Source organism: Coturnix japonica, chromosome 15 (genome assembly GCF_054131305.1).
Source record: "Coturnix japonica strain WE chromosome 15, WE-NBRP24, whole genome shotgun sequence".
NCBI lineage: Eukaryota > Metazoa > Chordata > Aves > Galliformes > Phasianidae > Coturnix > Coturnix japonica.
Window position 1 is genome coordinate 4875577 of NC_140677.1, and position 23789 is coordinate 4899365.

At 41.3% G+C, this 23789-nt stretch overlaps 1 protein-coding gene across 2 annotated transcripts in view; it reads left to right on the forward strand.

The window, feature by feature from the left end:
* TAFA4 (TAFA chemokine like family member 4) overlaps nucleotides 1-23789 on the forward strand; it is a 74252-nt gene that overhangs the window by 10929 nt on the left and 39534 nt on the right. For both annotated transcript variants that reach the window (XM_015874840.3, XM_085516240.1), the window contains exons 2-3: nucleotides 11192-11327; nucleotides 14347-14462. In XM_015874840.3, the coding sequence (XP_015730326.2) occupies nucleotides 11248-11327; nucleotides 14347-14462 (196 nt within the window). In that variant the 5' untranslated portion in view covers nucleotides 11192-11247. The remainder of the gene's footprint in view (nucleotides 1-11191; nucleotides 11328-14346; nucleotides 14463-23789) is intronic.

The following is a 23789-nucleotide window of genomic DNA, read 5'->3' on the forward strand; positions in this document are numbered from 1 at the left end:
AAGTCACAAGACTCTGACCCGAGCCGTCCCGAAATGTCTCGAAGGCTGGAAAGAAGGATAAAAAGGGCACGGACAAACCCCGAATTTTGGGGAGAGGTTTTCTGACACCAGATGCCTCTCTACGCGAGCGCCTGCATGCTGAAGAAGATGGCTGCATGCTGAAGAACCTTTGTGGGCATCTAGGTATCCGATCTCATATTCCTCCACTGTTGTCCTACTGCTGCCTATTATCTCTTCTGGGATTGCCGCTCGAGACTCTGCTCCGAGGGACCTCGCTGCCCGAGACTCTGCTTCTAGAGACCACGGTACTCTGACCGTCTTTTCTGCGATTCACCGATCTGCTGCTTGCAGCCTGCTACTCCGTTGCTGCTCTCCCCTGCCCCGGACCAACGTTAACAACGTGCTACGGGACGCTGCTGCATCCAGGAGGTGACTATTCCCCGCTTTAACGTAATTCTTGCTCTTTTCCACCTTTTTCTATCGCCTACTTTCCCTTCCCCATCACCCTAATTTTGGCATTCGTCACTCTCCCTTCCCCATCCCCTCAATTGTCTATTATTTCCAATAAACTGGTCGGATCAACATTTGAATGCTTCTTCTTCTTAATCTCACGCCGGGCATAACATTATTAAAAGAACCTTTGCCTCACTCCTAAATTGGAGCGAGACAATTAGTTGTTCTGAAGTTTGGTTATTCCTATAGTTTCGTGACAGCTGTTAGCTTCCAAGGGTAAAGCATGAGCTGGATTACAAAGACTTCAGCTTTTGCCTTCTCCTACTATTGTGGCTGCCCTCTTTGAGGAATCTCAGCTGGGTGATGCAAAAGAGAGAGGCTATGGTGTGGGTATGCCATGCTTCCACTGGGAGTAGATTGGGCAGTGTCTTTGTGAACTCCCTGGGTGTGGTATCAGCACATAGGATAGGAGATGAGAACTCTGATAGGATGACTTTATTGAGCTTACATGGGATGATTTGACAATATGGAGTGTGATTTTTGTCCTAGACTGACAGACTTCACCCTGAGATTGTTACTTAGCAGCTCCCTGACAAACTGGGAAGAGCTGAGCACAGACTGCTGCTTCAGGCTTTGTGTGGGTTTATCTTGTTTTATTCATTTTGTCTTGCTTTGGCTTTTGATTAAAGATAATACTTGTGTCAATGAAATGAGTAGCAAACACCTGCCACATTATGGATTTTGTTACGTTAGGAGCTATGAGTGGAGCCAGTGTTTTTCATTCAGAAGAGGAAGGCTGCCAGGACCAAAGATGTAAATAAGAGCCAAGGAAAATTAATTGCAAACCTGTCAAGTCTGGTCTGTCTTTATTGTTATTACATGGTGCTCAGCAGATCTTACTTAGAGATGTTAGAAAAAGAAAAAACAAATCCTTCTACTTGTGCGAATTCAGCTGAAAGAAACCCAGTCACAACAAGATACTGTTACTGGCTTTTCAGTGCCGGGGGAGCAATAGTGGGATTAGTTCTTTCATCCTGAAATCATTTTGTTCAGCACTGCACAACATACAAGCAGGGTGTGGCTGTGGCTCTACACTTGTGTCCCAAATAATAATGGGTGTGGGAGAGCTTCAGGTGGTCCCCAGTGACCTGCTCTGGTTGTTGCTCTGCTAACTTAACACAGACCCAAGCAGAGCAATAGCAAATGATGCTAGTCTGCTATCTCCTTGGTGCAACACTCACACTTGTAGCCTGAATGCTGACAAACAGCACATAGATCCTGGCTCTCAGTGGTATAGGCAGCCTGCTCTTGAACTCCATGCTTATGCATCTCTGCACTGTCATCTGCTGTGCGGAAGTATTTTGACCTTAAATACTTCAGAATGGAAAACAGTGAGCTTCGGAACCTATCGCTTTCCTGTTAGAGTGACCATTATAGGAATATTCCTGTATTAAGTTAGAAATTTTTCATGCTCTCCAAGATCAGATGTTGAGATCTTCAGGTTCAAAAGGCAGTAGTTTATTCATGTGATATTGCTATTCTCAGGTAATAAGTTGCATAGTGGTACTGCAAGCAGAAAAATAATGAGGAAGTCCTGTTCAATTGAGTCAAATTAAATAGACATGATCAGCTGTCTCTGGCTTGAGCACAAAAATAATTTAAAATGATGAACCACACCCCCACTGGCCATTTATTCTGTTTTAAGCAGTACTGTCTGTGTACCAAGTAAGTTATGGTACCTTTCTGCCAGAAAGATGCTATAAAACACCTCATACTCACAAATACCTCCTCAGAATTAAACAGTTTGAAGGAAGCTGAGTAGATAACTACCCGAGTACTTCTCCTATTTGTTTAAAGCCATCAAAACTGGGAAAAGGACCAAGAGGGTGGTAACACAAATAAAAAGAATATTTCAGGAGCAGAAATGTTGCTTATTTCCATCTTACACATGGACAGTTCTCTCCATGGGGCTCTTTCTAAAACATCCTTTTGGTACTCATCAGTCAGAAGCTGTGAGCAGAGGAGGCAATTCTGATCATTCTTTGTGAGCTTTAGGTGAGGGTAGAGATGGTTTAAAAACAGTCAGACCAGAAAGACAGCAAATGACTGCAGGAAAATGAGAAGGATTTGCCCCAAACAGTGCAAAACTCCACCTTTCATTTTGGATGCAGTGGCAGCCTCTGGTGAGCAGAGGTTTGGTTACCTACAGACTCTTTTGCTCATCATGGAGGTTGCTGTTTGCAGGGAAGGAGTTTCACCTGGAGAGTGGAAAATGTAAATCTAGTATAAGATTTTATATATTTTATGTATGATTTCTTGTGGTTTTTTTTTTCTCCAATTCCATTAGCTTTTTCTGTTTTCCATTGTGTTATTTACCATTGTTAAAACTAAAAGGCCTGAGAAATTCTTGCTGTTGCAAGATTCCAACTGCAATAGTCCTGTGACTGTCTTTCATTCTGTGTGGTTGTTTTGCCTATTGCCAGGCTATGAAAGTGCTTTGTGCATTAACCTGAAACTTGGATTTGAATCAATGATGTGACCACTCCATAGGACTCTTTAAAAATGTATCTCACGGTGAAGGAAATTCTGATGGGAATGGTTAAAGTGAGAGAATTTCACTTTTGTGTTTCAGTTCATCAATCTTTAAAGAGACACTGGTAGGTCAAATGGGTCTAACACTGATCGATTTACAAGAAGAATCTCTTTTTAAAGTGAATCACAATTCATCTCCAATGGGAAATTGAAAAATTAAATAAAATGCAGCTGTGGTCCTGATGGGGGAGTATTTAATTAGCTCAGCCCCTCACACACTCTAGTTAGTTGTCCCTTAAAATCCATAATCCAGTCTGATCTGTTTTTCACAGTCCATTACATTTTTGTTCCGTTAGCTCTGGCTGGGTTTGAGGAATATATTTGATTCGTGCCTACCTCCAAGAAGGGCATCTTTTCTTGAGTCTGGGGACACATTTCATGGTATGTAACAATCAAACATGTCTGTCTCACAGTCTTCCTACAAAGGGATGCTTGCTGCTTAACTGCAATTTAGGAACATGTAGGACATTGTCATCATTCTGGAAGGGAAAGATCTGTTGAAAACTTGACTCAGGATCTAGTGGAGTTCTCATAATCTTGTTTTCTGGAAGGACAGCTGCATTTGAGCAATAGCTGGCATTAGGATGGAGGTAAATGATGTATGCTGAGGGTTTATTTTCACAGAGTCATAGAATGGCCTGGGTTGAAAAGGACCACAATGATTATGTAGTTTCAATCCCCCCTGCTATGTGCAGCATTACTAACCACCAGACCAGGCTGCCCAGAGCCACATCCAGCCTGGCCTTGAATGCCTTCAGGGATGGGGCATCCACAGCCTCCTTGGGCAACCTGTTCCAGTGCGTCACCACCCTCTGGGTGAAAAACTTCCTCCTAATATCCAACCCAAACCTCTCCTGTCTCAGTTTAAAACCATTCCCCCTTGTCCTATTTTCATGGGATTATTGGTGGGGTCAATGACTGAAAAGCTGTGTGTGGGATGGAGGTGCTCTGTTTAGTTCATATTACCTATCTGAAGTGACAGAAAGGTGACGTGCTGAGACATTTCCATCTGCTGCTAATTAGGATAGGATGGAAATTTGGAGGCTGTTCTCTTTTTTGTAGGATTTGTTGAAGATTGTTGACAATATTTGCATTTCATTTACCAAAAAGTGCAGAAATATGTATTGTGAGGACCTGAAAAATGGGATTCTGTCAGAGATCAGAGAAACGAAAGGTTCCTGCAATCTCTTTAATCACAACCAAAAAACAAACCAAACTGTCAACCAAATTAACTGTCTATCCAAGGTGGCTGGAAATACTGGTTCTTATTCAGATGTGAGTACCCATAACGTGCTCAGAAAGCACAACATCCAGGAACAGAAAAGGCGGTTATTTTCTTTAGCTCTGCCATTGTGAGCATGACCTCAGACAAATTGTATCTGGGGGAAGCAAGGGGAAACAGCTGCCAATCTGATAGTAAATCTGGAGGCTGTGGCAAAAGGACAGAGCTCCGGGAGACAAAAGGTGGAGAAAAACCTCAAAGAGATTTGAGAGGAGGAGGGCAGGGCACTGCTGGCAGTGACGAGGTATATGAGTCAGTCAGAGCTCAGCACAGGCTGAGATAAAGCTTTGGGCAGCATGCATAGTGAAAAACATAACTAACATTCTGTGCATGTTTGCTCCCCCAGCACTCTGGCAAACAGCAACTCATGTTAAATAAGTGAACTAAATGTGCCACCAAGTCCAGCTTGTTTTCTTTTTCCTTTTTTTTTTTTTTTTTTTCTTTCCCCGTGAATCTTGATTTTATTCATAAAGTTTCGAGTTCCTGGATGAAAATAATTAGAAGAAATTTGTCTTTTCTGCTTTGTAATTATTTTTAAGATAGTTAATAGCTCTCCAGAGGTGATGAAAAGCTGATTAGGAGCTGATTGTTGTCTACCAGGAAACCAAACAAATGATCAACAATTTATTACTTTCAAGAGATCTCACATTTTTTAAGGCAATCATAATCATGGGAAAGTGAGCGGATCTCATACTTCATTTCCAGCCCTGAGCATTTCAAAGCATAATGGAAACTATGCCACTTAGTCTCTTCCAGCTCCTCCCATCACTCATGTGATCATGAAGTGGCTTGTGTATGAGCAAAGGGGCCATACAAAACCAGAACTTATTATAGGCAGATTGGGAACAGAAAGCATAAGGTTTCTGAAAGTGCCTTTTTCCCCCCCTTTTCTTAAGCAAATAAAAAAGGAAGTTTTACTTTGCATTTGTTTGAAGTCTGGCCATGCTCTTACTCCAGTCAGCATAACTAGGCTGAGCCCCCTGTGTGGAAACACATTCACATGCTGCTCCTTTAGCTGTGGCAGGTGCCAGAAAGAGGCTCTGCTTCCATCTCCCCTCTGACACTTTAGGTGCTCCAGAGGTAAATATCACACTAACACCTCTTACTGCTTCTGACAAACTGTATCAGCTTGCTGCTGTTGCTGTCCTGTCTCAGCAGAGGTAAGGGGTCTGTCTGGCTTTCCTGTGACTGTGAAAGGATGCAAACAGCAGCCAGCAGTTGATTAACCTCCTCTAAGCAAGGAGGCCGCCTTTCACCACTGATCAATGCATGACCTCCAGTTGAGGTTTCTTTCTGTCTGCCAGCTGTTCTCCTGATGCTTTCACACACTGCTGCAGAGCAGGTGGGATTCCCAGAGGAGGCAGGAAGAGCTGCCATATAAACAAGAAAGGGAGGAGGAGGGACAGTGAAGGGGGTGTAAAGAAGCTGTAAGAGGAAGGGACAAAGGAAATCACTTCTGGAGAGGAGGAAGCAGAATGTAAATAATAGGAGTTTTGAAACTCTCTTGCACCAGGGCATGCTGTCACAATGTAGAAAACCTTATGAGACTCCTGGTACTTGCAGAGCACGATATAAAGGATATAAAGCCTCACTCAAGTCTCTCAAACTCAATGAGAACTAAACTTACCTGTGCTGTGTCTATACAGTGATGGTCATGTTCCAATTAGCTCCCAAAAAGTGGATACTTCTCCAGGGTATGAGGCCAAGCAAAAGCTAACTGTGCTATTTTTTTGGTACAAAAATAGGAATATTAAACTTTCAATTTGCTAGTATTTATCCTATGCACTACAGTGTAACTGGGACCAAGAACAGAAATAGCACAGCACAATGTATTTTGCTGTTGGCTTGTGTAGTTGATAACACAGGTGCTAAAAGTGTGCATTCAGTCCGTAATTACACTTTTGGAAATTTAGTGCTATATTTATGAGATGCTTTTCATTAGAATCTTTTAACAATTAGCTAATGAGTCCCAAGTGGGACAATTATCCCTTATACCCAGGCAGTTGGGATTCTTCATTGGCCAACGCGCATCCATTGCTCATAAAGCATATTTGTGTTCTAAAAGTGAATCTAACTATTCTGTGCTTTCCTCTTGAAGTGTTTCACTAAATGAAATGAAAGCAGAGATCGGATCACACTGATGATGCAGAAATGGACAGACCCTGTCAGAGTCAAGGCCTAATGGGGACTGAGGGGGAAGAATGAACAGATGTGATGTGACTATTTACCATGAGTGAAATGTTTTAGAGAATGAGGGAATGTGGTGTTCTAATGCAGTAGGATTGGAAAGAACTAGATCTGTCTGCATAAATCCCCTAGCACCAGCAGAAAAGCATCATGATAGCCATGATGTACCAGTAGTTGACCATATCTTTGTGAAGAAAAAAACCCACTCCATTACACCTAGGAGGTGTTTCCAGTTTCTTTCTGCCACTATTTGCTCTCACTTATAAGAGATGTATGCTGGATGGCTGTGCTCAGGGTACTGAGGTATGAAGACCTACAGTTGGGGATCATCTGCTTCTTGCATGCCTGGTAGAAAAAGCTTACAGTAGGGGAAATGCGTATTTGCCCTGTCTGAAACACTCTGCTGAAGAGATTTATTTCAGATATGTGTTTCCCTACATCTCTTGGCACGCTGCCTGCTTTGCAACAGCACTGCTTTGCTTTCAGGGAGGTCAGCTGGGAGTGGAGCTGGACACTGCCTCCTCTTTGAGCAGAGCTGAGGCAGTTCCTGTGCTTCCTTGAACACAGTGCCTGCAATTCTGCCCATTTCTTAAGTAGGCCATACACCAGGAGGTGGGGAAGACTTTGAGCTGTTTCACAGGCTACAGCGAGGGCCTGAAAGAACCTGGATCATCACAGTGTAAAATTCTCTCTGATAAATGTAGTTGAAAGAGTTGAAGTGCCAGGCTGTAATGAGGAAATATCTTGTGTTTGCTGTCCAAGTCGAGAAGCCTGTTTGTGAAACCTTCAAAATGAAACCTTGATAGCAGTACTTACCTCTCTGTGCATTTACGTTGGCAGAAGGGTTCTTTGTAGGATGATTATGAATAATAAATAATGCTATATGGAGAAAAGGGTACATTCTGTCTTCACTTTACAGCTATAATTTACAGGATTACGGCTGTAATCCTGTTGGTCTTAGTAGAATTCTTTTCCTGAAGGAAAGATGCTGGCTCAGTTTGAGTTGAGAGAACAACCCTAACATCTTTTCCTAATATTTCAAGTACCAAATTATGTCCTATTTCTTTTAGATGATCTTCTCATATTTTTTCTTGTATTTCTGGACTGCAAGTGATCAGTTACTTGTGCCAGCATAACTCAGCTGCTAGTTCTACCAGCCATGTAAACGCTCTCTAAAACTGAGAGTTCTGGGAATCACAGGTGCTGGAGTTAATGTGTTTGAAGACGTGAGTGCTCTCCTGCCTGGAGTGGACCTAAGCTAGGCCCTGCAGTTCACATTGTGTCAGGTATTGAGTTGATACCTGACTTGTTTTACCTCAGCAGATGCACTGATTGCTGTGATTTCAAGTTCGTCCTTGCATTATGGGAGCTTGAGAGCTTGTGGCACTCCTCTAGTTTTCACCTTCAGTTCGTTCTCGCCTTGAATTTGTTTTCCTATTCTACATGCTTCTGTGTGACCTGAGCTCCATCGGGTTAAACTTTGAGGCCTTTAGTCCTACTAAAGACAGCTTTCTAACATAGGATCCATATTTTCACTCCCTACAGCCCTCCCAGCTCATCTTATTAACAGGTCCACAATGTATGGACAGTTTGTTCTCATATCTAACAGGGACAGTAAAGACAGATATACCCCAGACACATCTGCCCCTAGACAAATGGCACACAGGACGTCTGCCTCAGTGTGGATAGGCTGTCTGTTATTGGGGCCAGTACCTCATGTTTTGTGAATATAACAGCAGTTCAGTAATTGGTGATCTGGCATTTCTCAGTACTACCTGCAGGGAGGTAACTGCGGCAGAAAAGTTGATGTTTGGTCTCTGAGTAAAGGACATGGGAACTGGTCCCAGTAAACATTTTGCTTTCTTATAGTGGGAGAATGGTCTCATGTTACTCCGTGCACGGTTTTGTGTTCTTTCTCAGCTTGCATAGAGCCTTCTTACTAGATGTAGGTGTTAATGTGAATAAGGATGGGCAGAACTGTGATAACCCCACTCAGAACATGCATAGGATCTATCAGGAGAGAACACTGAGTACAGCCTGGGAAGTTTGTTACCTCTAGTTGTGGCATTAATACAGATCATCTCTAGTTCCTTTACCTTTTGGTGTTCACTTCAAAAAACTCGACGCTGAGAAATCAGCAGCAATACAGAGAAGAGCAACGTGATGGATTTAATATTGCAAAACCTCTCAAGGAGAGGCTTCCTCCATCGAACGAACGTATGTGAAGTTGCTCAGCAAGGGCTCGACTGCAGGCCACAATTGCTGCATGTGATAGCAGAGGAAAAGGAGAAACAGCCTAATGAGATTGGATGCCTGGAAGCGGAGCTGGACAAACGCTGATTAGAAATAAGGCTCAGTGTTTAAAGGGAGGTTAATGAACTGCTGGAATGACTTTGCCGTGCTGAATTTACTGCAATTTGAAGGCTTCAGTTTAAACCTGTGGCTGTGATTTGAAGCATTATTGGCCCGTTTCTGGGGGCTCTCGGAGGATCTCGAGGGTTTGGAGCAGCGCTCAGCCTGGTGTCTGCTCACACAGCCGCCTGGCTCCCAGAGGGGGGGAGTGAAAGGAGGATTCCTGTGACAGCAGCGTGTTAGCATGATTAATGACAACACTTAATTTGCACGGACAGCTCATTCCCGCACGAAGTAGAGCTCGTGGGGCCGGCTGAGGCGACTTGTCGCCGCCAGGGGGAAGCAGAGCCACACGGCAGAGCCGGCGGCCACCGGGAGCCTCAAGGAGCCTTCGGGAGCCTCCGGTTTAAGAGTCTCCCTTTAGCTGACTGCCTTCTCCGCCCACCCTGAGGAGTTAGAGAGAATGGAGGAATTAAGGCTTTCTAAATATTTAATGGATGGAGGTTGTCTAAATTATTGAATAGCTTATTATAAGAGATGGCTTAAAATGCTTTGGTAATTCATCCTTTGCAGAAAGCGGCTGTAAGAGGCATTTTGCAACATGTAAATATTGGTGGGAAGAGTAGTTACTTTAGAACGCCGTCTTATTCTATCAGAAGAGATACACAGTGCCTGCAAAGCATCAGAAAGCCCCATGATATCAGTATTATCTGCCTCTTTTGCTGTATTCCTTTAATTAGAATGGGTTGGAATAATCAATGCTTCCCTGTCTCTACCCAGTGTTTAACGTGTCTGTGCAGATGGGTGACACTGAAGTTACTATTTACCTGTAGGTGCATCACGAGTTCTTCTTCCTTCTCTCTGATAAAAATAAAGGAGCAAAGAAACGCCAAAACCTAATTTGGTGTGTTGAGATATTGATTCCTGTGAGAGCACTGTGAAGATATATTCATCTGTTCTATTATGAAATGGGTAAAAATGTACCATGCGGCCACTTCAGTCATTCAGTACTGTATTGGAAAGCCTGTTTGCCTGCTTTTCTTCTCAGTAAGCCTTTGGAAGCATGCTGATTTTTTATTATTATTAATATTTTATGTGCTTAAGAACTACTAATAAGGAAGGCTGGATATATAATGCTTGCCTTCAGACATCTTTTTGCCCATGTTTTGATTTGAATTGCTGCTCTGTGTGACTTTGGCTCACTCTGAAACTCCACACTTGAAGATGAAGGTGGAGTAAAACATGATTAATTATGGATTGTTGGCCTGGTACCGCTTTAATTCCATTGATTACTATTTTCTCCTTGTGTTTTGAGCAGGAAGAGACTGAGTGTGATGAGCCAGGGCCATTCCTGTCCTAAGCTCCTAGAAGGTGTCTGCTTACCATCTTTTCTGACCCCAGTATGTGTTAATGTAATTTTGTGTTTCTTAAAAAGTGGGTTTCCGATTGATCAAAGGAACACTGAAATGGAAGGAGTGGTGGGAGAACACGAGAAAAGGTTATTGTGGTCACTTCATCAGGGAAGACCACATTATTATTGCTCTCACAAATTACACCGTGTTGTGTTTCCAATAGCAGAAGGTCAAGTTGAGCCCAGGGATAGAAGTGAGAGAACAAATATTAACAATAAAAGCAAAGAGACTTGGCTGCCTATGAAATGGGGGTGTTTGAGCTCATTATTCTGTGGAATGTGTGTCACTGCTGCTAGAAAACCATCTTCATATAATGACTTGGAAATGTAGCTTCTGGTTGCAGGTGGGCTTGACCTGAATATGATGCAAGTAGAACCAGAAGCATCAGTGGGAGCAGTAAAATATTGATCACATAGATGTGGTCCTATGGATGCATCCCTACGGACCCTCTCTGCTCCTGAGGTAGCTGGACTCCAGGGGCCTTGGCCAAATCCTTATGAATACAGTGAAGGGTTTCACTCCACACTTAATAACCTCTTGTTCAATTTGTTGGAGGTTTCAAGCAATCACGTGGAGATCTGTTTGCACCATGGTGGTGTCCTTCCACAATGTAACAGCTTCCATGGCATTTGTGTGGAGAGAGAAGACACTTGGTTATAGACCACAGTAAGCAGTGTGCCTTGTATGTGTAATTTCCAGGGGAGCAAACTCTGCCTTTGTTCATGTAGTGGTATTTCAGAGCTGTCTCAACACAGCCTCCCTGTATTCTTTTAAACAAGAGCAGCGTGCCTGCTGCCTTTGGCATCGGGTTGGACTGTAGATGGCACTGTGAAGCAACGATTTTGATAACAAAGATCTATTTCACAGCATCTTTCTAGCCATTAATTGCAGTGTAATATGGCTTTCTTTGTAGGTCCCCAAAGTGAAGAGAACATTCTGAAATGCAGAAAGGCTTATCTGCAGCCGCAAATGGGAATCTGGAATAACTATGAAAAACACACTGAAATAATTGTGTTTGACTGGAACAAAATTCTTGCAAAGTCCCCAAGGTAAGAGCGCTTTTTAGCTTTCAAATGACACTGAAGATTTGCTATTGTGGTTAGCAACACTATCCACTTGAATCCAAGGGAGTTAAGGCTTGACATTTCTGAGAGTAGCAGCCTACTGACGCTGAAGGGCCCAGCACCCCTTGTTGCTTCTGTCTGCCAAACTTCATTCGTCCCTTGTCTTGTTAAAGATCACCCTGTATCTCCTGTATCTCTCTGTATCAGTGGGCTGAGGACTTGTATCCTGTCTACTACCTGCAGGACAGACTGGAGTCTGCAAGTGTCGTATTGTTGTAATGACACTGAATGGTTTTAGCAGCCTCTCAGTTTGGATGTAATTGTATGGATGTTTTTTAGTGATACACTTATTTCTGAACTCAAATGTACTTACTCAGGACTAAGCTTGCTCTGTTACACTAATTAAACTCTGTTTTCCATTACCTGTCTAATATCAGGGTCCTGGTTTCAACACAGTCAGGCTTTCATAATATGGGAAAGCTTTGAAATGATGTCAGCACACATTTCCATTGAACCCAGGCTTGCTCCTCTAATGGGGATGGTGGGAATACCTGGATTCACTTACACTCTGAAATAGGAGCTGGTGAGCAGCCAGTGCATGATTTGGGGCCAAATATCTGTCCCATCTGTTAAGTCACACTGGAAATGCCATGCTCTTTCTATCTGTAGTATTTAATTCCAAGGGTTAAATCCTGCTTTCAGTTACACCACAGGAAACCTGAAGGAAGGCCCCTATCTTCCTTATGTTACTACAGAGTGACACCAGAGCTGGGATGTCTGCTGATAACTGGATCAGATTTCTGTGTTTGACTTTAGGGTGGCAAAGTTAATGAGCAAGATGAGTAAATCATGGCTTCCTATTCAGAGGTAGTGGCGTATGAGGCGCAAGCCACGTGTTACTGTTGTCATAAGAGGAGAAGGAAAACGATGGTTAAATTCAGCTCTCTCCTCAGTAAAGTGATGTTGTTGTTACCTGGGGAAAATCTAGGGACTGAGTTCTGAAATGGTAGATTGATTTCAGTACCTGCAGCACAGCTTAGTTAGATGAAGATCAACAGCAATAACAACACTTGTGCTCCTTTCATGGTTACTCAGCACCATTAGCTGCAATGGCCTCATGTGGTTCATCTGGGTGCAGGTGAATTAGGTCCATGGTGATCAGCTGGAGAGTAACTGCTGTGAATTAGCTAGGATGCTCTGTAAGAGGATATTTCTAGGAAAGGTAAGGAGCACTGAACTCTTTTGAGGCTGATTCATGCTTGTAGAAGAGATTCACTCGCTGTTTATAAAGGATCTGTTTCTTCTTATATTGATTTCAAAACAGAGCATCTTCTTAACACAGTTTAATATCCATATTTTTCCCCCAATCAATCCTTAAAATATGGCTTCTTTATTTACTTTTTCTTTGAGATTCTGTGTTATTTCACAATAAATGTGAAGCTTTTTAAATAGAACACATATAATGGTGGGCTGAAGCCTACAAGGACAGCTGAAGGGGGAGAACAGTTCCTTGATTAAAAACAAACAAGGAACCAGCAGGTGCAAATGGGGTTTGTTGCTAAAATATATTTACAGCAGGTTTCTGGCCCCTTAACTTTTGATATGAAAAGGTGCAATTCTGAATTGCTTGGGCCTTATTGATGTTTTCATTCATATGTGTTGAGAGAATAGGGATGTCTTGTGGTGAGCGAAAGGGAAAATCAGGCAAGCGCTTTCAAATGAGAAAACATAAGATCTGTTTTAGTTTCAATGGCAGATGGTTGCTGGGTTTAAAACAGGACCTTCACCTGCCTGCCATAGACTGAGCTGAAGCATGGGATTCTTTTAATTGTATTTGCTTATTTGGAAATTATCAGGCTGTTCAGCACTTGAAGGATCTGATTGGTTGAGCAGTTTCAGGTATTAAAAGGATGGATAGATGTAAAAAAAAGTATTCAGAAAGCACGATGAGGAATCAGAACTAGAATCTGCAGGGAAAAGTTCTCTAAGGACTTTTTGGTGCAAATATAAATGCTTGTGATAGGCTTGTCCAAATCCCAGCATGCCGATTAACTGCAGAATAACATCGCTGCTATGAAAGCAGTATTTAGTTCAGTTTATGCAAATCTATGATTTGCCTTTAATTAATTTGATGTATTCCTGCTTACAGCATCTTCTGGAAGTGGGGAATGTTACATCTAGGAGCTCAAGTGCATAACACACATTTATGTATTGCACGAGTAATAAATCATCGTAATTGGGTTTAAGAAAATGATCAGATTAACTTTCTATATGATGAATGGCATAACATAAGCTATTGAAGGATTTAATTGTAGATATTTGCAGCAAAATTACTGGGGATTTGTGGCCGTATTTCTATCACTCGCATAAATAAGACTAACAGCATCTGCCTTCTGTTGAGCAACTGTTTTCTGAACTAGTTTCTAACACCAGCAGCATAACGATGAGTCCTGGTACACTTGGCTGAGGTGATGGTTTTGTGACTGTTTAACCCTTAGCAAACCTTAGTGATGTCCAGGAAAGCCAGCAGGTAATCTGTATTTCAGAGATCCAGCCAGTTTATACACGTGCCTACCTGAGTGTTGGTGCCTTTAACAAATACTCCCAAAGAGGTATTAAATACAGATGACGCTGTTCTCTGGTGTTTCTATGATTTCCAGGCAAGTGCAGTTTAAAAGTAGTGGCACACCTTATCAAAATACATATTGAAGCTGTGTGGATGGACCTTAATGAAAAAACAAAACCGCTCAAGATGTACTGCAGTTGTGTGGTGTTATTATAACTATACATGTGGTAACCTGATGTGTGGTAGCCATTTCTTCAGCTGGTAAAACATACTTAGAAAATGAATTGATTTCAGCCAAACTGCGAAAATGATTTTTGCCAGTGCTGCCTTATTTGTTATTCTTTAGTATCTCTGCAGTGTTTCCTTCTCAGCACTGCTTTTATGTTATTCCCTACTTGCATTGTTCTTTCACTCATCTTCTTCTTTTTCTGCCTCCAGGATGAGATTCTGTGCCAAATCAATGCTTCTATCTGACTGGCTCTTTCTGGTCTATGTGTTAATGGTCTGCTGTAAATTGCTGTCCGCCTCTAGCCACCATCCCCGGGGACATACAGGTAGGAGTTTTTGAACTCATTATGTGCGTCCGAGACCAATTAATACCACTTGCAGAATGTTAGAGCCCACTTCTTAGCTGCAGATAACTGATGAGGTTGTTGACAGCATCTTACAATCAGTGCAATGGGTTAAAAATATAGCAGCAACAAAACGTGTTGCTGTAAAATTTCATGGAGTTTCTAGCAATTTCATGCAGTGAAATCCCTCCAAAAATTTTCTGGTGAGCTTCATGACTGCCAGGACTTGTTTGTTTGTTTAACAACTCTGAAATGTATCTTTATCTTCTCCCTCCTCATCCAGTACTTACCAGGAGACTTTATAGTGTTATCCTTGGCTTTGGTGAGTGATAGATCAAAGCTCTGAGACTGTGTGAGCCAGTTCTTTCACAGAGTAACACAGATATGGACTGTGATTTAGTTCATCTTGTGGCATGATACATTTTTTTTCCTGCAGAGCAAAGCAAAAATAATTGCATTTAAAGGAATGCATTTAAATTCTAGCGAGATACATCTACCAAGAACAGTGTAAGTATCTCATTACATATGGTAGAAACAGCTCAGAACAAATTGGGTTGGCTTTGTGAATTGATCTTTGACTGGATCTTGGAAGCAATGTGTTTGTGCTGGGGCTGTGCAGAGACCCCAGCCTCACTGCAGAAAGACGTATAGATGCCAATGCCCTGTATCACCTTTGATCCCAGAAGCAAGAAACATAAAGTTAATGTAGTAGTACCAGTGAGTTCTGCTTTTCGCTCAGAATCCTGGCTGCACCCTCATGATGAGAAGAGTGAACTGAGAACTGTGGTCAGAGTCATTCTTGCCTGGGGATTTCTGCAAGGCTTCCTGTTTGTGATATAGTCGCCTTCTTAAATCAGGTGTATTGCCATTAATCCATATGAAACGTTCATAACTCTGAGTCATGTTCTCCTGGGTCTGCGTGCAACTTTAACATACACTTCAGCTCAGCGCTAGGAAGAGAGGATACATTTGTTAGAGTGCTCATCTTCCAGATGAGACAACCTATCGATCTCTTTCCTGGCTGCTGCTGGTGATTGTCTAGGTAAGAGCTGAAGGACCCTCATGTGCATGCCAAAAAATGTGAAAATCCTGGCACACGCCTCTGAATTTGACCCGCATACAGCTGCTGTGTCTGTTTACGTGCCCACGGCATGTTAGCAATGTGTATATCTAAGAACTGCACAGAATACCTTGCCTCATCACCAACTTCTGGGTTCCATGGTACTGTGTGTTTGCTATATGATGTGGTCATGGGTCATGGAGAAATAGAGAAGTTTCAGCAAAAGCCTGTAAGGTTTTCCCGTGGATACAGGATTACCATTTTACAGGTAGCTGTTATGGTAACTGACTAAATCACTTCGCTGAAGAGAAGGGTCTACGTAAAATGCTGACTTAATTAGGCAATCTTGACCCTTCCTATAAAGAACTATTGCTTATCAGCACATTTTGGAGCTGATTAAACCATTGAAATTCCTTTTGTCATTCAGGGAAGTCTTGCAAAAAGAAATGTTATTTTTTGTCTTGTTAAGATGCACTTTGCATGTGTACCTAAGGGAAATACATGTAATAAGGCAGCAGTGATCCCCTGTTGTGGGCTCATATGATGAATGCTCATTATGTGTCATGTAAATTTTGGCAATCTTTTAACATAACATTTTGGAATGCTTCACTGCATTCTTTTAACTGGCACTAAAGATTTTTTTCCCTTTATCAAAGAAGGATTGTAAAACACAATCGAGGTTCTCAACTGTTCAGCAAATTTTCTTACAGTGCTTACTCTGGTAGGTTCTGCACAATAGTACGGTCAGATTATAGAGCTCTTTCTTCTTCAAACAGACTGCCTTGAGGCTGGAGCTTTTTCTCACCTTTTCAGACTCTTGGTGTGTATTCTTCCCCAGATATGAGCTTCTCTCATGCATACACTGAAGTGACCCCCGATCCCAAATTGATTCTATGTTCCAGATGCAAGTCACCCCATTTTTGATTCTCTTATCTGGTGCATGGCATCACAGAGCATTTGGAAGGCCCTCATGATGGGGCCTGTGTTTCCCAGCATCATCTTTCTTTGGCTGTTCAATACAGTGCGTTGAGGTATGATCAGATCTGTGATGTAATCAGATATGTGAGCAAAACAGTGTCTTGCAGCTTCCTGATTTGTGTCTGAAAGCAAATAATTTTCTTTTAGTGCAGCTCATTTCATAGAAAGCAAATAGTAAACCTCATCTTGTTAATATAAATTAACAGGAGGTGCATTTTTTTATTTTTTTTTTCTGGTTAATAGACAACTTCAATGTTTTTCAAAGTAAAATGTGCTGGAGCATGTTATTTTGGTAGAGGAATGAGTTTAAGTGTTGGGTTTGGCAAGGCTTTTGTCCTGTGTTCCTTAGATCAAGCGGCTGTAAGCCAGTAGGTATATATTAAGGTGGGAAATACCTGCTGTTTGAGAGACACAAGGTATGTAGCTTGTGATACTTTAAAAGGAGCTTGTTTTTAAGAATGTGTTATTTGCTCCTGAAAAGCCACGTGTTTCAGTCTGTGTTTTTGGTTTCTTTTAGAAAAAGTGCTTACTCATGACATCTAAGAAAGTTTGTTAGCCAAGGGAAGACAATAGAATTTAAGCTGAAAAGTGGGATTGACTTCTTTTTCTTTTCAAAATACTGCAGTTTTTAAGGAGTCTAATCCTGGAAAGACACATATTGACTTTGGTTGTTTTAGATGGCACTTGAAAGAATGACATTTGACAGCTGTCTCCATAATATTCAGACAGGAACAGAGACAATATCTTTAAGGACCCAGAAACCATCCTGTTGCTGAAAAGTGAAAGACAAGGGCATTGAACAGTCCCTTTGACAAAAAGGGCCTCATCACTGTAATAAAGTGTAGGACAAGGCAGGCCTATTCTTTTGTTCTGCAATATATTTGCTGCCATCAAATAATTCTTAGTGGAGAAAAAGCCTTGTTCAATCTAGCAAGCCAATTCTGCCATTGCTTTGAGGAAGTTTGGATCTCGAACCCAGCTTGAAGGCCTCAACCTATTTTTTCATTTGAATGGTGCAATTGTTTTGGCTGACAGAATTAACTAGGCAAAAGGTAGAGGAGAGTTGTTCCTTCTCATTACCATTAGATCACTGAAGATGCTGCTTATGCAGATTATTTCAGCAGGCTCCCTCTACATCTGTGGAGAAAAGACAATGCAGAAAATTCATCTGTCTTCATTGCTGTGAAGTGCCCTTTTGAAGAGCTTGTCTTTTGCACTGACAATGGCTGAGCACCAACCTTACTACAGCTATTTAAAATGAGGCAGTATTTCAAGCTCCCAGAGTTCCTAACTGAGACCAGTCTAACTATCAATTCCATGCTGTGCTGAATGAAGCAATGTTCATTTAGTACCAGAGAAGATTTGTTTCCTCCTCACTGCTGTAAGTCAGGATCCACAAATGATGAAACATTGAACAGACACTTCCTCAGGTCACCTCTCTTGGAGGTTGGACTTGTAGACTGTTAATTGGTATAACCAGCTGAACAATTCCTATCACGTTTATTCAGTACAGTTTGGCTTTTTTTGAGGATGCTGCATTTTATTTTTATGTGATGATTCCTACCTGAAATACTTTCAGCCTCATGCTTGCTGAAGGTTCCAGTTTTTGGAGAGGCCATTATTAATACTCTTGAAAACCATTTGCTTAGTACACATCTGTAGGGCCAAACTTGTCACTGAACAGTCTTACTTGGTTCACTTTCTTTTTTCTTTGTTGTTTCAAGTGAAGAGTTCTGCCCTAATAGTCTGCTTGCTTCCCACAGATACAGGATGATGAAGAGCATGGGGATATATCACTCTGTTTGAGTTCACTGGGACAGCTTGGTCTTCTTGCCAACTGGAAGAATGAGTAATAACTTCACAGAGTTTATTTCCCATTGCTCTGTGGATGGATTAATTTACAAGGTTATCAGAGGTTCAGTGGAAGTCTTGTTGAAAATTGCAATGGCAAGTCAAATGTGCAAGACCGTGGAGATTGGGAAGTGAATTCATAAGGGAATTAACAGCAGCCTGAAGTGTTGAAAACTCTGCCTCTTTGCTTAGTGAAATGCAGCAGAAAATCTAATTTGCTGCTTGGCATCTTAGATGCGATCTCTTGCAACCAGGTTGCTGTCTTGGCTGGTTTTCAGGGGACCAGGGGTTTCCATTGTGTGTAAAAGATGGGCTTATTTGTTGATTGTGCTGTGCAGGGTCTGCACAGGGATCTGAGATAATCTTCTGGGCTTCTGTGATCATTTTCCTTTGTGCCCTTCTGACTGATGCTTGAACTGGGTGACGCTGATGCATGGGACTCAGTTCATCATCTGAGTTTTGTAGCTGCGGCCTTGATGCAGAAAACAAAGGCTCTCCTCTCTGATGCTGCTTTTTTTCCCTTGCTGTTGGTTAGGGAAGGCAGAATCTCTTTAGAATGTGTCTGTTTCTGATTTTCTGCCTGTCTTTAATTGCTTTCTGATCTAACCTACCAGTGGGACCATCTGAGTCACTCTTTTGTCACAGTCTGCTTGTTACTTGGTCAGTTGCAGCTTTTCACAGCTTTAAGGACTTTGTGAGTAGAACTGTGTCCTCGATAGATTCAAATAGGAAAACTTTTACATTGGTTCTATGGCTTAATCTACTTTAATTTGAAGGCTATCTGGAAGATGCAACTTTATGTTAGAAATAATGCTGCTTTCAAGGAATAGAGGGAAAAGCAGCCTTCTGATTGTCCTCTTATTTTTGGGCTGGGATATCGTGCATTCTAACAGTGCTGTTGGATTGCTAGGGGCTTGGTTCCTAGTTCCACCAGAGGGCCCTGCAAGGCTGTGGAAAGGGCTTCATTGCACAGCTGCAGACAGACAGCACGCTTGGTGTCTTGTGATTTAAGTCACAACGGTGCATTTCACTAATTAGAGTTATGTGTCTTTTGTATTTCAGCGGGTCAGATGTGGTTAGTGCACAATAAGCTTTAGCCTTTTGTGCTGTTTAACTCCTTTTATGTCTTAATGTTTTATTCAGTGTGTTATTTATGTGTTTTATTATCCAGTTTCTAAATATAGTGTAAGCTACAATATACAGCCCTGGCTGTAATCTCAAGTAATAGGGTAGGGAAAGCAATTCAGTTGAGCAATAGGATTCCTTTAAGACAGAATGGGATGGAGTTTTCTGCATGATGTTTGCTGGTGTATTTTTGAGGGAGAAAACAAAAGAGGAAGAACTGAACCTTTATTTTGGGGGGAGGGGTGAAGAAGGGGTTGTAAATAACATTGAGAACTTGCTGTATGTATGACAGTCTTTTTCAGAATCCATGTGTGTGCATAGAGGCTACCAGCAAAGAGAAATTCAGTGTTAATTTAGTCTTCTATAGGGTAAAACGTACCCAGAGTGTCTGCATTAGCTGAGCAGAATGTGATCGTATATGAAAAAATTTATCCCAGATAATTATGGGAAAAATTTCTGATGAGGTGAAGAATGTGTACTTATGTGTATTGTACTTCATCATGCTACAAAACCAGAAAGAGGCAGTAATATATAGCAAAAAGAAGAGAGATTTTTTTTTTGGAAGGTGAATCTCACTTCACCAAACAATGGTAAGTCCATTGTGTCGATGTGAAGCAGGAGGCCAAAACGAAGCTGTTTCCAGCAATGTCAGGGCTACTGTATTCTATAACTTCTGGGGAAAGCTTGTGAAAATACTATCAGCATTACTTTTTATATAGTTGCTATGTGTAAAAATGTGATCTTTACATTCTATTGTCCACCATTCCAACCAAGCATGTTTTGTTTGCTCTTTTTCTTCCTTCTTTTTTTTTTTTTTTTTTTCCACCTACCTCCCCCAAACTTAGAACTTACATTATGAAAAAGTGCTATGTTTGATATGTGTGTGCTTGTACGAGTGTTGGGAGAAAGAAGTAGAAATCTGCAAATAGGATGGAAGGCACCTTGACCTCACTGTTTACTTGAGTATAGTGATGCAGTGGAAAGTAGGACATGCTCTACTCAGAAGCTGTGCTATGGATTTACATGGAGGTCAACATGCTGAGTCCTTGGGAATGTTGATGTTTGAGTGATGAAGGCAATAGATGGAAATGTAAAGGGCTTGCATTGAATTTCTTTCTCTGAATTGATTGAAAGACTGGTTTAAGATGGAAGTCCTGACCAAACTGAATGGGGAGTTTGTGTTTCTTCTGTGATTTAGTTTCCAGCCTGCTCCAGATACGTCATATGGTGTTTGGTCCCAAAAGAAAAGTTAGACTTTGTACTTATGATTTTATTAACACTTGAGCGTTAATAAAATTCTTACTGAATTCATCATTCAGTGTTTTGCAAATCACTGCCATTTTGAGGGATGGAAATTGCTTTAGGGTCTGTTCAGCTATTGATCGACATGCCTGTGCTTACTGCATGGGTTGTGTTGTCACAGCCTTACAATCACATTAGTTGTAATAGCAGCACAGAGCCTGTCTGAGATTTCAAGTCCAATTTTAATGTAATTGTAAGGCCTTGTGCTACTGGAGAGTTCCATTCCAAGTGAGTGACTGCACAGGCTTTAAAAAGTCAAGTACTTAAAAGCAGGAAATCAGTTGTCATGTTTGGCCTTGCCTGCACCTTGTTCACAAAGACCATGTAAAGATCTCAGCTCTGTTCTCATGCCAGGTGTGGTTATTTTCCCCTGCAAAAGAGCTGCTGCTTGGTTTACACTTAGAAGTTTGTGGTGTGACTGAGTCTGGTGTCAAGGACATGCTGGAGCAAACATCTCATCTTGGAAACAAAAAAATGTTTAATTGTGGGAGAAACTGATAATGTATTTTCTTAAAAGAACCCTAATAATTAAATTGCTGCCTCTATTCCTTTGCTGCAGTTGTCTGTTCAGTGCTTGGCAGTATTCTTTCAGGAGAATGACCATTGGTGGAGGACTGCAGCTTCTAAATCAGGTGGTTAAAGATGCCTTGTAGGATTCAGCAGGGTGATCTCTCCTCATCAGACTGAACATGCTACATGTCAGCACACGAACTGATGCTACACCTGGCATTCATTATCTACCAGGGAGGCAATTGGTAATGATACTCTGACAATAACAGAAGTTATGAGCAGAAAATTCAAGGATCAACATTTCTATTTCTTACTGTTTGCCCTGCCTTTATTTTTTTCCCCTTTCTTTATTTCCACTTTTGTTTCTCTGATGGACATCATCCATGTAACTTACAGTCCAGTGATGGTCACTGTCTTTTTTTTACTTATCTGAGTGTTCTAATTGATGATAATCATATAAGCACGTGGCAGGCTTTTACTGTAAGCTTTTATTTACTGCTTATATCTTTTTGATTACAGTCGTCCCATTAGTTTTGCACCTGAGTCTCCTTAAAGGAGCATCTAAAGATGTAGTGTGTATTTCAGAACCAACAGCTTTCTTTCACTGTCTCTTTAAAAATTAATTAATGTATTTATTTTTGTGCAGTGACAAATGGTTGCAAAGTAGCTCAGTGTTATACCTCGGGGGTGGAACATCATGATTGGTGTGTAACAGATCATGTTGTCTTAACAGGTATTTGTAAGGTGTTGTCTGTAACTGACTGGGTTTCATGTTGGCTGTTGATGCCTTATTAGCGCAAATGAATGGAATTTAAATGTATCGAGGTCATCTTTCCCCTGCATCCTATTTTCTGGCTGGGTGAAAAGAGTATTTCTTCTGCTCTCTGTATCCCTTTTTCTTTATTTCCCTTTTTCTTTGGGATATTTCTTTCTATGTAGCAAGAAATAGATGTGAATAAGGACCATGCTGACCTTTCTCCTTCACAGTGCCTCTGGTTTGTCACTGGATGGATCATAAAGGTGAGAGTACAGTGGGCCTGGGCTGACAACTGCATGCTTGGCTCCAGCACAAGTGGTGGTCAGCAGCTAACACTGCAAAGGGAAAAGAAAAACAGCATGCAAGCCCCTCATTTGTAATTATGACCACTGTAAAGTTCCAGGTTGGATCCAGTGCTCTTCTTGATCCAAAATTCATATGAAAGATTATATCTCTTGAAAAAGATTATGAAAATATGCATGTCCAGGGAAAACAGAAATGTAATAACATCCCCTGCACAAAACAATTTGAGAATATCAAGGCTTTCTGACACATTCCCTGCTCTTGTCCTAGTGATGTCCTTTGCACAGTCTGCTCCTGGTAGAATAAAACGTGTATTGAGACTCTGAAAATTAAGGAAGCATATTATCTCGTTTCATGAATAAGCAATAATTGCACAGGCACATTATTATTATTATTGTTATTTAATGAGAGACAATAAATAATTGGTCAGCCAGAGGAAGGAATGGTGACTGCACTCTCATGACTTACTGTTGTGGAGAGGTGTTTGAAAGCCAAAGATATCTGTATTCTTAGGTATTTCTAGATTATCTGTAAAAAAATCCCAAAAACATTTACTGAAAGTATGAAAATCAAGTCAGGATATAATTTGAACAGAGTGCAAATTATGTCTGTTGGCATAAATCATGCCAGCAGTTTGAGTGTCAGGCCCAAGCTGTGTTTATGCTAATGATTTCTGTCTATTCAGTCCTTTCAGCGGGTGTTGGTGTTCTTCCAACTGCAAACAAATACCCCAAACTGAAATCATATAAAATTTCTCATTTAAAACAGTTGGAATGTACTAAAAAGGTCCTCAAAGTATTGTCTGGGTGCATCCTGCTGGAGTTAAAGAATTAAAATTGTGCTGATCCACAACTTTGTGTCACCAGTTTTTAGAAATGAAGTGAAATCGCTGTCCTCAGCAAAATGCCATTTTCTACAAGGGATCCCACAGTCCCCAGACACAGAATGGGAATAATTAGTCTACAACTGGCAAATAATTGTGCTATGTTAAAGTCAAGGAACATCCAGGCTATATCGCAGGTGGTTTCTGCCAAGCTGGAGAGAAAAGAGGCCTTGCTGTGAACGTGTTCTCTTTCAGGGAACAAATCTAACCCAACAGGGAGTGCAGAAAGCATCTTCCTAACTTTTCAGCCCTTCCTCAGTATCAAGGGATTTGGGCTAAGTGAACCCTGGATCAGAATTAAGGCCTGAGTATGCTGTAACCTGAATACAGTTATATATATATATATATATATATATATATATATATATATATATGTATATTCCTTTTTCTTTCCAAATTCATTCCAATCATTCTTTTGTATTGCCTTTCAACAAAAAAAGAAAGGTCTTTGTCCTGAGTTCTTCAGTGTAAATAAATAGCAGTGTGCTGGAGTTCCTCAGCCCGGCTCACTGCAATCAAAGTGAAGCAAGGTGTTTGTCA